The sequence below is a fragment of the Rousettus aegyptiacus genome, unplaced genomic scaffold, assembly GCF_014176215.1.
Source record: "Rousettus aegyptiacus isolate mRouAeg1 unplaced genomic scaffold, mRouAeg1.p scaffold_m13_p_3, whole genome shotgun sequence".
NCBI lineage: Eukaryota > Metazoa > Chordata > Mammalia > Chiroptera > Pteropodidae > Rousettus > Rousettus aegyptiacus.
In genome coordinates, this window is record NW_023416306.1 from 9,501,750 (window position 1) to 9,515,905 (window position 14,156).

Genomic DNA, 14,156 nt, shown 5'->3' on the forward strand with positions numbered 1-14,156 from the left:
TTTAAGGCAGGTTTGCTCTCTGAAGGATCCTCCAACCCACCAAAGCTCTAAAGCTCTGTCTAAGGGAAGGAAGTGTCGTGGGAGCCACACGTGGGGGTCACACATGGATTTCTAACATATTTAACCCACATATCCAAAATACTTTTATTTTAACATAATCAATATTAAAAATGGATGAAATATTTTATGTCCTTTTTTTAAACTAAGCCCCTAAAGCCCACCGTGTGTTTTATACTTAGAGTAGGTCTCAATTTGGACTCACCACGTGTGGCCGTTGGCTCCTGGGTAGCGCAGCTCTAGACTTTGCCGTGTGGCCTTTCACGCTCCCCGCCCTGCCCGCCCGCCCGCCCCCTGCGCTGTTCGGCGTGTCCGGATGGGCAGGCCATCGCAAGGACACAGCTCGACTTTCGAGATGCAGGATTTGAGAGCAGAGCCAAGAGGCGTGCACCCTGGTGCTTGTTACTCACATCCTGGTTTCAAAAGCCAAGTGTTTGGTGCGCGTTTTATTGGTTCATCAGATATTTATTGAGCATATATTTTCTTCCAAGGCCCAGGGATGAACTCTCTCAAGGAAATGAACACTTGAAAGAGAATGGGGGGCGGGGTGGAGCAGATACTTTGTGTTGGAGGTTAAGTCCCCCCTAGCGGGGAACACAGAAAGGCAGCTTCTGACCTGGGCTGAGTCGTAAAGGACAGGTAAACATTCGCCGGGCAGGTCAGGACGGGGTAGGTCACCCCACGCAGAGGGCAGGCAAGAAACGAGAGAGGCCAGGGCCGTCGGAGGGCCTGCCAGGGTGAGCATGGGTGAAGGCTGGGAAGGACCTGTGGGGGACACGGAGAACTTGGAATGCCAGCCCAGGCCCATGTCACGCCTCTGTCGAGGGACTGGAGCGGGGGCTGCAGCCGAGGTCTCAAAGCTGGGCACAGCGTGGCCTGTTGCCCTTCGGAGGAGCCCTTCGGCCTGTGTGGAGGGTGGCGGGAGGAGATCCAGGCAGGGGCACCTGTTGGCAGGTGATCACAGCGATCCGGGCCAGAGGTGAGGCCAGAACGAAAGACTTAGCAGAGGGGCGGGCCTCAGAAATGGGGCTCAGCACCCCGTGAGCAGCCGATGTGGCGGTGGGGAACAGGCGTGCGTGGCGGACAGCCCTCTGGCTCTGGCCGGGGGTCCGGGATGCTTGCCCTTGAGCCGTGTGTGCACATGCATCGGGCCATCTCCCTTTGTACTGATGTTTCAAGTTTCACTTTAATGCAGCCACAAAGACTCCGTCCCACTCGCCCGCCGCCTCCCAAGATCCAGCGCTCGAGGCCCGTGAGTAGCCGCTGGTTCTGCCCGCCCCGCCCCCCTAACACTGCCTGGGCCGCTGTCCCCGCCTGACTAAACCTCGGGGGTTTGAACTCAGCTGCCTTGCACAGAATACTTGGGATCGGGGTTTCCAGCTTCCCTCTCTGCGTGGCATGAACCGGAACTTGCATTTTCTGGGCTTCTCTCTCCTTTTTTTATGTGAATCGGTTCAGGGACTTGCAGGCCAGAGCTAGCTGTAGGTCGCCGTGGGGCGCTGTGTGGTGTGTTTGCTGTGTGCGCAGCCTGGGCGTGGCTCTCCCCGGGGGAGCCCCGTGTCTAGCCGGTGAGCGCTGAAGCCTCGCCCTAACCGCCCCATCTCGCCAAGGCCGCGGAAGCCTGGCCGCTGGGCCCCCCGTTCCCACCAGAACGGGGTTTGCAAGTGCATGTGATGTTCCTCCCGAGGACAGAGGCTGCGCCCGAGAGCGTGGCCTCGGTTCGGATGGTGGCAGGTGCTCCTCCCAGCACCTGGTATTCACCTCCCCACGCGGCACTCCACGTGAGGCGGGACCACAGGGTGGCGTGATGAGCCCAGCAACACCTGAGAAGGAGACGGAGACCCAGCCGTGTTTTTTTTTTTTTTTTTTTTTAAGAGAAGAGCCGTGGGAAAACACGGCGCGGGTCCCGTTTTCGGCCTCTGTGAGGTCATTTTCCTCGTGAGCGCAGACTTACACGCCAAGGCGTAACACCGTTAGCGGGTTCCTTTCGAGGGGAAACTTGCAGGACCGTTCGGGGGTGGCTGTTTACCAAGACAGGAGCTTCCGTCTCTCGTTCAGAGCGGCCGCTACTCCTGCAGCTAAGCCAAGGGGGCCAGAGCCCCACCCAGCCGCCATCAGGGTTCCCCCAAAAAGTGCGTCCCAACCCCCTCCCACCCTCTCCAGTGCACACGTCCAGCTCCACCTTGGAAAGGTGTGGCAGACCACGTCCGTTTGTGATCCTCGGCATGCACACCCAGCAGGGCTGTCCTCTGCACAGATGTCGGAAGGTTCCAGCGTACTTTTTCCCTTCCCTTCCCCACCATGTGAGGGAGTGAGAGGGCTACGGCGAGGCTTGGGGGCATTTAGATGACTTTACCGGTGACCGTCGTGAGGCTGCTCAGTCCCGCCGCCCAGTCCGACAGCGATCGGCAGCTGTCACGGGGACGGGATGTCTCTGCTTCCCGCTCACTGTCCCTGGAAGGGAGGCACACATTGCAAAAAGAAAGCACTTTGGGGGACGGGCAGCCCCTTCTGGGTCAACCCCTGTGTCATTCAGCGAGAGTTCCAGTCCTCATTAGCAACCCGGATTTGGGGCGTAGACGTCGCTAGGCTCGAATACCAAAGATGTGTGACTTTGGACAATTGCCGAAGCTCTCTGAGCTCACGTCTCTCTCTGTGGTAAACCCTCGTTCCCTGAGGGTTTGGTGAGAATGAACATAGATGGCATTTGTACAGTACCTGGCACACAGTGGCGGTTCTTAACGGGTGTTTAAATCTTACAGCTTCTAAGGAATGACACGGTTTCTTATTAACCGCCACTTGCCTAAGGATGTTTCTGGTCAGCACATCATTCTCGGGCACGTGATCCGGTTGGGCCTCACAGTCACTCTGTGAAGTCCGCACTGTCTCCAACCATTTCAGAGATGAGAAAAGAGATGCCCGACAACCGCAGGTAGAGGTCACCAGACCCTCGCGCCTGCAGCCTCTCCGGCATACCAGACTCCCTGGGCCCTCTGCCTCCATTCCCATGGAATCCATCTTAGTATAAAGTCCTGGGGCACAGCCTTCCATCGAGGGGAAAATAGTCAGCAGCCAGCGGGCTTCCTGCTGAATCTCTAGGGCAGAGTTAGGGCCTGGCAGGGCCACAGGGGTGGAGAGAATCAGCACTGGCTGAGCATTTTCTTGGTGCCCGGGACTGTGCTGGGCTCTCGTATAATTATTGTCTCACTTGTCCGTACAGCAGCTCAAGGGAGGCACGGATGCTGTTTCCTCGGCTTGCAGCCGAGACTAAAGTGACAGATGAGAGGCCAAGCTGGCCGTTGAGTGCAGGCCCGCCTCGCACCACCTCGCTCCTCACCAGGCAGCCTCTCCTTGAGGCAGAGTCGCCCAGGGGGTGGCGCTCCGAATTCCCCATAGAGACCTGGGACCCAGGGCAGGCAGGGACTCTCTTAGAGCACGTTACAGGTCAGGGTTTCTCCCCTGGGGAAAAAACTCAAGTATCGGAGACAGCTGCCGTGGGGTCTGTGTTGTCTCGCCAGTGTAGGGGCTCATGCGGGGTGGGGGACAGGGTAGCCACGTCACCTGGCAGCTGAAGGCTTGGGCACGGACACCTAGCCCCAGGAGGAGCCTGCCGCTGCTCCAGTGCACGAGGCGGCTGGCCCAGCACTTGGAGGTGCACCCACTTTGGGTTACCTGGCGCTGAAGAGGCAGGGAAAGGCTCGCCAGTGTCTGGTGGGCCGAGAGGCGAGCTGGCAGAACCAGCTCTCCTAGATTTGGACATCTGGGAGGCCTGCCCCGGTCTGAGTCACAGCTTGGTCACTTCCTGGCTGTGTGCCTTAGGCAAGGTGCTTACCTTCTCTGAGCCTTAGGTTCATCATCCGTAAAGTGGGTTTAGCAACACCTGCCTGGTGAGGGTAACGAGCCCAATGTGTATAGTACCTGGCGGTATGACGCGTGCACACACACCCACTTCTGCCCGGCAGAGTCGCCGGGGGGCCGATTTGGGAATCTTGCAAGGTTCGTACTCTCTGGGCCCTGCAGCGGGCCCAGCGCCTGTCCCTCTGGTGCTCTCATGCGAACACGTTTGGTGGACGCCATTGCTCACTCAGGGAGGAGACCCCATGAGACGCGGGGCGTGGACCCCCTCAGGGGCCTCGAAGAGGACGAGCTCCCATGTCAGGAGCTGCTGGCCGGGCTTTACCGGCTCACCGAGCCGCGGACATTCTCGACAGCAGCGCAGCCGTTGGCCCAGGATGGTGGTAGCATCGGGGGGCCGGCCACTCAGCCTTTCTGGAAGGAGCTCTAGAGCCTGGCACCTGTGGCTGGAGTTCAGATGGTACCAGAGGTTTTAGATTTTAGTTTTAAAAAGAAGAAAGAGGAAGGAGCAGAAGAAAGGCTCGCCAGTGTCTGGCGGGCCGAGGGGCGAGCTGGGCTGTGCTTGGCTGCATGCGAAGCACTTTATAAGCTCTGTATTTATTATTTCTTGCTCACCATTAAAATCAAATGTACTCGGTGCTTTTGTATTCAATACACATTTAACCCTGCCGACTTAGATTTCTCAGGTTTTAAATCCAGTGGGGAATTGGCTGGTTTCCCAACTTTCCCCTCAAGTCCCCATGAACAGAGCACAAAATCCCTGCTTAGCATTTTCTCCCCTGGCACTGCGGGGCCGTCACTGTTGTGCGTGCATGTGGTTTCTTCCCTCATCCCCCTGCTCCGCGCCCCCCCCCCCCCCGCACCTCCTAAGCACCCTAGAAAGACGAATGTGATCGCTGAAATATGACGGGCCAGTTGTCTGCATCGTCTTGTGATTTGGGCTTAATTAAACCGTTTTGTCTCTATGTGTCTGGGCCTGGTTGCGGCTGTAACCGTAGGTCTGCGGCCGTGTGTGTGTGTGTGTGTGTGTGAGAGAGAGAGATTCGTGCGTGCGTCTTCACCTCGTGCGTGTGTGCGCCTCCGTGAGTATTTGTGAGACTGTGTGTATGTCGGCGTCTCGAGGCCTCTGTGTGTCTCTGGATGGTTTTGTGTCTGGCTTTGTCCGCACCAGTCAGGTGTGCGTGACTCCGGGTGTGCCGGCACCGGTGTGGGTGACGGACTGTCCCCGGGTCCGTCGTGCCTTTCTCTCCCTCCCCTGCCTCCCGGCGTCCCCGCTCCCCTCCCCGCCCCCCCTCCCCTGCTCTGTCTGTTTTATCATCCCTAATGAAGCAGTCTCCTCCATCGATCCTGCTGATTGCCAGCCCATTCCTTTTGTTTGTTGGCGCTGAGCCATTCAATGGCACTCTGACAGCTCAGCTCGTCTAATTAGCTCTGTTGTTCTTTTTCCCCATGTTTCACCACGTTGCAAGTTCAGTTGAAGTTGCCACAAACTTAATCCCCCCATTTCAGCCACAAGTTCACATTCCGAACCCGCCTTTATCGTGTAGCAAGGAGCAGCCATGTGCAAGGACAGGCTGACAGGCCTTAATGTCGGCCCCGTTCCTGAACCCGCCCCCCCCCCGCCGCCCACCCCAGGACCTCGGGCACAGGGCAGAGATGCGCCAGCGTCCCAAACGCACACCGCCTTTGTGGCGAAAAGTCCGGGGGAGCATTCCAGCCAGGGGATCCTGTTTACCAGCCGCCTCTGGCTCTGGTCCTGGAAACCAGTTCACGGGCAGAATGGACGGGGGTGTATCCATTCGCGTCTCCCGCAAATGGTGGCTGGATGTCTGCTTCGCGGGCAGGCGCTGTTCTAATAACCATGATAATAATAGCGACATTGTTAAGCACTTCTGAGATTCCAAGCAACAACATTCGTTTGTTTCTAAAAAAAAAAATCTCGCGGAGGGACCGCTCGGATTCCAGGCCCCGCACAGGGTGCCAGGCGAGGGTGAGCCCATCACAAATGGCACATTCTGATTCAGAGGCTTCCTTTGGTTATTGCCGAGCTCACGGAGAAGCAAGGTGAGCATTGATGGAGCCGGACCCCGTGCCAGACCCCGTGCGGGCGCTCTCCCTGCGGACCCTCACAGCAGCCCCGTAGAAGACGGCAAGTTCGCTGGGCTGCATTTGGGCTTTTTGTTGTTTGTTTGTTTGTTTGTTTGTTTCCCCACATCTCTGAGTTGCCAGACGAGGCTGAGATCACACTGGCCACGCCACAGGAAAAACGGGTTCGGTCAGACGTGCAGAGACCTGAGGACTTGGTCCGACTCTATAAGGACTTGTCCTTCGTGCAGCCAACCTCCGTAATCCGTGTTCCTGAGCCGTTGTACCGTGTCACCTACAAATTCCCGGGGGGTGGGGAGGTGGGTCGGGGAATAGAGCCGGCAAGAAATGGAGCATGTGTGCTCTGCTTCCTGTCCTGCCCGAGACCTGAGCCATTGTGGCATTTCCCTGGGTCCCTCGTCTGCAGGGAGAGGGCGAGCCCTCTTGCACTGGGTGTTCAGGCGTTTTTATTGGCAATGAAACTCACAGGTAGACGGTCTTAGCTTAGTTCTCTGTCACTGGGAATGGTCGGAGACGATGGTGCCAGATTTAAGGCCATGTAATGTTGATTGGACTGAATGAGCATCCTTTCTAGGGGCCCCTAGAGATTCTCAGCCTAATTCCCATCACGGGCTCTGCTGGGGAAGGGGTGTCTATTCCCGTGGGCCCTAGTCTTGGCTTTCGGCGGCAGCAGATCAGAGGGAAAAACCCTGCAGCCTGGCTGCGGGTCAGGAAGCCGTATGCTTCACTGGCACGCACACCCACCCCCAGCTCTCAAGCTGGGTCCACACCGAGCATGCGGCCACCACCAGGGGTGTGTGGCATCCAGCCTGAGCCCTGCTCACTGCGCAGGGATGCCCCGGGCAGCAGAAGGTGATTTTTCTGGCACTCTCCCATGCTGTTATTTGCGTCCCACCCTCTCCTTCCATTAAGAGAGGAAAATAAGTATCTTGTTCTTCAGTTGTAAAAAGAACAAAAATAGGCCCGTGTGCCCTAAAAACAAAAATCCGAGTGAACGCTTTTTGTTTCCCAGACCGGTTTCTGGGTTCTTGAACAAGGTGAGTGGGGGCTTAGCATTACCAAGGGCCTCTGTGTTCCAGGTCCCATGTAGACGATATGTCATCAGACCCTCACGGCAGCCCCGTGAGGAGGCAGGGGACCTGTCCCTTGCTTGCAGACGAGGAAACCGAACTCTTCAGGAGACCCTTCCCGTCTGAGGAGGCCACAGACCTCCAGTCTACGTGTCTGCAGTGCTTTCAAAGGCAACGCTCTCCTCGTCAGAGCCTTTGCAGCCCGTGCCGTGAAAATCCCTCCGCGTTTATTCGGGGCCACTTGTCCGAATCTTCTGACTGTTCCGCGTGGCGTCTCCGCCTCACTCCTCCTTGGGGGGTTTTCCCCTGTGCCCTTTCCAGGTGCGCCCTCCCCGTCCGCATGTCGTGAAGAGACCGAAGAGCAACGTCGCAGTGGAAGGCCGGAGGACGTCCGTCTCCAGCCCTGAGCAGTGAGTGCCCCGTCGCCCCCCTGCCCTCTGTCTGCCGGGACCAGCGGGGCCAGCGCCCTGCGAGGTCCACGTCGCAGCCTCAGCCTTCGAAAGGCCTCCCTGCAGCCCAGGCGAGTGTTTCGCCAAGAGGTCCCTGGGAGCAGGCCTAGATCTGCAGTGGCACCTTCTGCTAGCGGTTGTCACACCAGTGGGAGGCGCCAGAGGCCACAGAGCTGGGCACCAGGGCTGGATTTTGCGTGGTGGTGCCTGACGGGAACACAGACAGGCCCAGAGGGAGGTTCCAGGCCTTTCCTTATGCCGTGGGGTCAGCAGGAGAGTTGGGAACCTGGTCAAGAAGGTGACCTCCTTAACAAGGGCCTCCACCTTCCTGGGCGTGGGTGCGCGAGGTCTGCAGAGGCCAGATTTATACACAGGGCTGTCTTGCCCACTGTTCCACCCCACCTGGCTCACCTGTGCCATAGCATCTGTGTTGTATGGCTTTGATTTCTACCTGCCCTCGGACCCAGAGGTCCACGGGGCAGGCACTGGGGTTTATACCTAGCATAGGCCACCCCCACCCCCCCGCCTTCAACTCACCTGCTGGGTGGATGTGGGATGGATAGTGGACAGATGAGGTAAGTGACGAGGCGGGTATGCAAGCAGTGGCCAGCGGTCGAGCTGCCCGCGTTGGGGGAGGCTTAACGTACCGTACCTCCCAACTGGAGAAGCAGCTTCCGCTTCCATCCAGGGGTGTGGCGCTTCCCGTTGTCCCCAAGGCACACGGCCCTCGGGCTCTGCCCAGACAACTCGGCAGCTGCACGCCATGGCAGCTCAGTGCATCCTCACAGCAGCCCCGTGGAAGAAGGCAAGGGCGGGGCGTGCATTTGGCTTTTTCTTTTTCTTTTATTTTATTTTATTTTTTTGCATGAATCTATCTTGGTCTAGGGTTGTTTAGGGAACCAAAAACATTGTCCCAGGGACGCTGAAGTCCCTTGGGTGAAGCGGGGAGTACTCGTCACGTCTGCTCTACTTTCAAAAGAGTTCTCGGGGAGCGGGGTTCTGAGAGGTGGCAGGCCCTGGCCAAACGATTCTGAAACGGCGAGCTGTGGCCTAACCTAGGTTGCCATGCACTTCAGCTCTTCCAGGATTCTCTGGTTTACAATTCGGGGTTGCTGCAGACAGCCGTGTCGTTATTGGAACCCGCCTATCCAGGCAGCCCTCACACCTTGCCCAGGAAGCCGCGGGAGACAGCGGATGTGTGTTTGTGCATGTGCACGTGTGTTTATCCAGCCATCCGTCTGTCTGTCTGTCTTGAGAGATACTTGGCTATGCACAGTTTGGAAGAGAGGACTCCTGATGGTGAGCATAGGTTTAACTTTTGCTCTGACAATAGGAGGGTGGGAATCCTGGGGAGCTGGTCCCTGGCCAGGACTGGCGTGGATTATGACTGCCCCCTTGTGGAGAAAGTGCTGAATGGCTTCGTGCTCCTCAGACCCTGACGATTTCTCCCTAGGGGGGATGAAATCGGTCCTTTTCCTTTAAAGCCAGCTCTTTAGAACTGGGCTAAATCTCTTAGTCACTGCACAGAAGACAGGGCCATGGACCTGTAGATATTGAAATGCGAACCTAGACTATCCTCGCTCTGCACAAAACCGCCCCGGACCAACGCCACCTCATTCTCCGGACAAGCATTTCCTGTTCGTGGCCAGGTCCCAAGAGGAGAGCGGGCCTCCCGAACACGTCTGTTCAGTCTGTTTCCACCGTCGCGCCTCCAGCCTCTGGTGCGGGCCAGAGAGCCCGCGTCTGGTAACCCCGTCCTCCTGGTTGTGACCAGGACTGTGCCGATGTCCTTTTCCGTTTCTTTTTTGCGATGTGCCTTGTTTTATGTAGATTTCTGTTCAGGAAACACGTGAGGTTAAAGTGAACCAGTCGGGAGCATGGGGGGCTTGTTTCCCGGGTTGGCAAGCTGGGAGTTACAGAAAACAAACGACGGGTTCTCTGTGACCGTGCATCACCAGGAGGTGAAGGCACATTCTGTATTGGCGGGAGGCGGCGGCGGGGTGGGGGGCAGGGGCTGTTCTCCCGCAGCGTCCGGCAGAGGCGTTTCCTGTGCAGCCCTGGCGGCCCTGGCGGTGGCTTCCTGCGTCTCCCCCCATGCGGCCCCGCCCCCTGTGCGCTCTGCTCTTCCAAATGCCATGTCACAACAGCGCTTGGATGTGTTTTTCTCAACTGTCATCGGCTCCAGCTGGCAAGACCAAGTTCTTGAAACACAGGAAGCATCCAGCGGAAAATATTTTAATAAAACAGACTCCTCGTAAAATATTGTTCTGGAGAGGAAAGAAAGCAGCTCCACCAATCTGTCAGCGCGGCGCAGGGAGACGCGGGAAGACAAGCCGGCAGGCAGGAGCCGGGTCCTCGCGGGCCTCGGTTGTGGATGGGTCCGTGTCGGGCACCCAGATGGGTGCCTGGCCCTTCAGTCTGGGCCGGATTTTCCTGAATCGCGGCTCTTCCTCTCCACGGGGACTGGCAAAGCGCATCGGAAGCGTGGAGGACTTAGGTGGCAGAAAGAGATACGGGATCTTTGAAACGGAGGGAGGGATTCAGTCCTCCTGACTTCTCACCCCAACTCTCACTTCCAAATAGCATATTAGACGGTCAACTACATGGACAGCAAGACAGCGCTGGTTAGGAATAAAACGGTCTCCACATCCTCCTGCACAAGCGGCTCAGCGTCTGGAATTCATCAAGACCCAGGCTCGTCTGCCACCAGCTGCCCGGCCAGTCCACCCACTGACGTCCATTTCTTCCTTCCCAGATGATGTCCATCTGTCCCATTCATTCAGCAGATATCTCTGAAAACCTACTACGTAGGGTTTTGAAAGGGAGGCCTTTGAAGAGCCTCTCCATGCCGACTCTTCCATTGACTTACGTTTGGCCCAAATGAAATTTCTTCCTGTGTCAAGTCTTCTTCCTGAACCAGTGGGTCCTAACCCCTTAAAACCACCTGGCGGCAATTGGAAGAACACTTCGGAAAGATTTCCGGGAAAAGCATGCCCTCCGTTTTTCAGTTAACATTAGCTCATTAATATTCCATGACTATTTCTCCTCTAGAAATAGGAGCTCCTTCCCTTGTTATGCAGGTCAGGGCCGATGGAGCCCTGAGCCCTCCGCAGGGTAAGGATTAGGGTGAGGCGGGGCCAGGCAGCAGGTGCAGGTGTCAGGCCGGCGAGCAGCTGGTGGAGTCGAGCACCTCGCGTGTTCCAGGCCCCACTCGGCCGGCATTCACGTCTCCTCCCACAGAATGGGAACCCGGGCTCAGACAGTGCATTCGACCTGTGTTTCAGGGTCACCCAGTTCGAAAGTGGCAGGCCCAAGACTCCAGGTGCTGTTTGATTTTGTTCTCTCAGTCACACTCTGCTGCCCACGGGGTCCATTGTCCGTCTGGCTTTGCCTAGAGAGACAGCTCCATGTCCTAAGATGACCTGTCCCCACATGCCACTCTTCCTGGACGGTTCTCTGGGGCTGGGAACCAGAGCTGCTCGGCCCTCTTCCTGCCCAAGAAGCAGTGTCCCCTAGCACCTGAGTGGGACGGATAGGTGGCGGCTTTCGCATTTACCAGATAAGGAAACGCAGGCTCAGACACTTGCAGTAACTCACCCAAGGTCTCAGTGCTGGAAGATGGTGAGGTCCGCTGATGACACAGGCCTCGCCCTTTCTGTACCATCCAGGCTTTCCGCTACGAAGCTAATTATGACTGCGCTACTCTGAGTGGCGAGGACGATGGCGGCCCCGGTGGGCACAGGGAGGGAGGCGCACAGCTCCCCGGCTGTTGAGGTGGCCCGTGCGTGTTAGGGCCGCAGCACGCATGGCTGCCAGGCCCGGCTTATTCCCCTTTTGGCTCGTCAGGGCTAGGGGAACTCCCATGACGCTGAGAAGGAGCTGATCACACGCTCCGAAAGGGCAGTTGTGTGTTCAGGACCGCGCCGGAGGCCAAGGGCAGGGAGTGACCTGCCGGTCGCCAGGCTGGTGTTTGTTCCCTGCGGTGGGGGTCGAGGGTCGGAGTCTCCACAGTGTCCCCAGGGTCCCCGAAGGAGCTAGTTACATGGCGGCCCCACCACATTTCATCTTCGCAGCAACCCAGAAGGGTCGGGCTGTCTTCTGAGTTTGACTGGGCGAGGCGCTGGTGGTCAGCGTGGCCGAGACACCCCCAGTCCTGAGCCCTTTCCACCTCTGGTGGGTGGGACACAGCACCCCCCAGCCACACGCCTCTCGACTGGCCGGTTATTTGACGTTTCATTGTACTAAGTAAGAATGGTCCGGATTCAGCCACCAGGGTCCCACACGCCATTGCCCTGCTCACCCCTCTGGCCTGACCCCTGCAAACAGTTTTGCGTGTAAAAATTAACCAATAGCCTTATAGACGGCCTGGAAATTAGGGAAGAGACAAGTTCAATGTGAATCCCACCACTTCCCCTGCTAGTGAGCCTTTCTGCAGCCTCCTTAGGCTGTCCCGCCCCACGGACTGGCCCCGTGTCCTCGTGACCCCAGGGGGTGACCACGGACGATCCCGTCCTGTACGTGCGCACGGCCTTCCCCACCCTCACGTCGGATCTGTAGATCGTTCCGGGTTTTCGCTCGTGTGAAAAGTGCCGGAGTCGAGGTCCTTGTCCCCCAAGCATCTTCTCATTTTGTGTCGTCGTGAGAAGTGGGGTGATGAGCCACCCACTGCCGTTACCCAAGGACGTTGACGTGCTGCGCACTCTGCGTCCATGTTTCGTTCAGTCCTCACGAGAAGTCGCGGTGGGGGGCGGGGGGAGGTATCATAACCTCCGTTTCACAGCAGAAGTAGCTGAGACCCTGAGCGGTGGTCACTGCCCTTGGTCACGCAGCTAGCTAGTGGCAGAATTCAGCTGCAAATATGTCTCTCCCACTCCAGAGCCTACAGCCTAAACCAGTAATCGAGGCAGATTTCTGCTCCATGTTGCTAAATAACTTTCGTAAAAAACTGCACCACTTTATACTCCGCCAAAACTGCGGCCTCCCTGGGAATCTGGGCCTAGGGGACCCGGAGGAGCGTGGGGCCGGCATTAGAAATCCTTGTGGCCGAGGGGGAATCCTGGGGGTTGTGCCGCTGGGCAGACGGTCTGTACGCCAGAGGGCCGGCCCACTGCTTAGGAATGGGACTCTCTGATCATCTGAATCGCACTGCGTGACCCCAGCACCCAAAGCCCCAGAAAATTAAAATAAGATCAGAAGAAGCCGCCAGAGCATTTGGGGAGAGTTGTGCCCAAAGACCTGGTCTCAGAACACTTTGCAATCGTGTCTCTTCAGGCCAGTCGCTCACACGCTCTGGCAAAAAGTGACGTGATGTGCTGCTCCGGTCTCCCCAGGATCTGGGCTCGGCTCGGCCTTGGCGATGGCTCACGACAGGGTCAGAGCCCCTTCCCGCTGACAGACCCGGAGCCGCCCAGGGTGTGGCCAGTGAGCTCTGCGGGGCAGCGGCCTGGAGCCCGGGCAGGGCTGCGGCATCTGGCAGACCCGGGTCAGACCCTGTTTGCCCTCTTTAAAACACAGTGCCTGCAATCATTCCAGGGGACGCGACTTGGGAACCCACTCGCAGCCGCACTAGCACCCTAAGTTAGCCAGCCTCCCCTCTGCCAGCCCCTGCAGAAGCTGCTGCCAACCTGACACTCCCGGCCGCCTCCCCCGTCCCACGCCTGCAGTTCCCCTGAGGTGGCCCTGACCTCCCGCGTTGCAGGCTCCACGTCGCACACAGGCGTGCACACACAGGCGTGCACACACAGGTGTGCACACATGGACGGCATGCATGCCAGGAGTCTGCGCGCCCTAGGGCAGAGCCGTGTGTACGTAACTGTCAGGCCGGAGTCCAGCCCAGGCCTCTGCTCAGGGACGTTTACTAAAGGAATGATCAAAGGAATCGCTGAAGACAGATTGAAGCTTACAGGGATCAGTAACAACTACAAAGTGTAAAGAGTGCCTACTATGTGCCAGGTGTGATTAGAATGGGACCATGAAGCTACCAGCACCTCCCCTGTCCCTCTAGTTGCAGGAAACTGCGATCAGCCCCAGGAGCAATTCTCCAAGATGCCAGCTGGGCCCTGGGCCGCAGGGGGTAGGGGCAGCTGTCTGGGTACCACCGCCTGGCAGGCTGCCAGGGCCCACTCCCTGAGCGGCTGGGAGTCCAAACACCGAGCAGAAGGCCACAGACCCAATTAGCAAGGCGGGAGGCTCCTGACCTAACTCAGGCCCCCTCCCCTCTCTCACCGTGGCTTCTGGGCCCTGGGGACAGAGCCAAACCAGAAGCCAGATGCAGAGCCCGAGCCCAGAATGGAAAAGCAGGAACCGCCAAGGAGCCCCCAGGGATGTGCAGCCACCCAGGAAATCTCAGGGTCCTCCCCACTGCCCCCCCCCCCCACTGCCGGTCTCCAGCCGCGTCTGCCTGCCACTCAGGGAGGGGGAGGAACCTTTCCCAGGACCCGTCACAAGGGGGGCACAGTCAAAGCACAGTCCAGCTGGAATACCAAGCCTTTAGGGTGCCCAGGAAAGGTGCTCCGGCCTCGAGACATCGCCGAGCTCAGATTCCAGTCACCTCGGAGGGCTGTGCTGTCACAGCCGAGCCCCGTCCCTGTCACAGATGCCCTGTCCCCGTTTCTCTCGT

At 58.0% G+C, this 14,156-nt stretch overlaps 1 protein-coding gene across 10 annotated transcripts in view; it reads left to right on the top strand.

Annotated features, from left to right (window-relative positions):
• The window catches only part of DENND1A (DENN domain containing 1A), a 452,316-nt gene that overhangs the window by 425,868 nt on the left and 12,292 nt on the right, over positions 1–14,156 (top strand). For 7 of the 10 annotated variants that reach the window (XM_036238282.1, XM_036238284.1, XM_016137431.2 and 4 more), the window contains 2 exons: positions 1,253–1,309; positions 7,410–7,498. In XM_036238282.1, coding sequence (XP_036094175.1) covers positions 1,253–1,309; positions 7,410–7,498 — 146 coding nt within the window. The remainder of the gene's footprint in view (positions 1–1,252; positions 1,310–7,409; positions 7,499–14,156) is intronic. The other 3 variants (XM_016137432.2, XM_016137434.2, XM_036238283.1) reach the window with 1 other exon arrangement.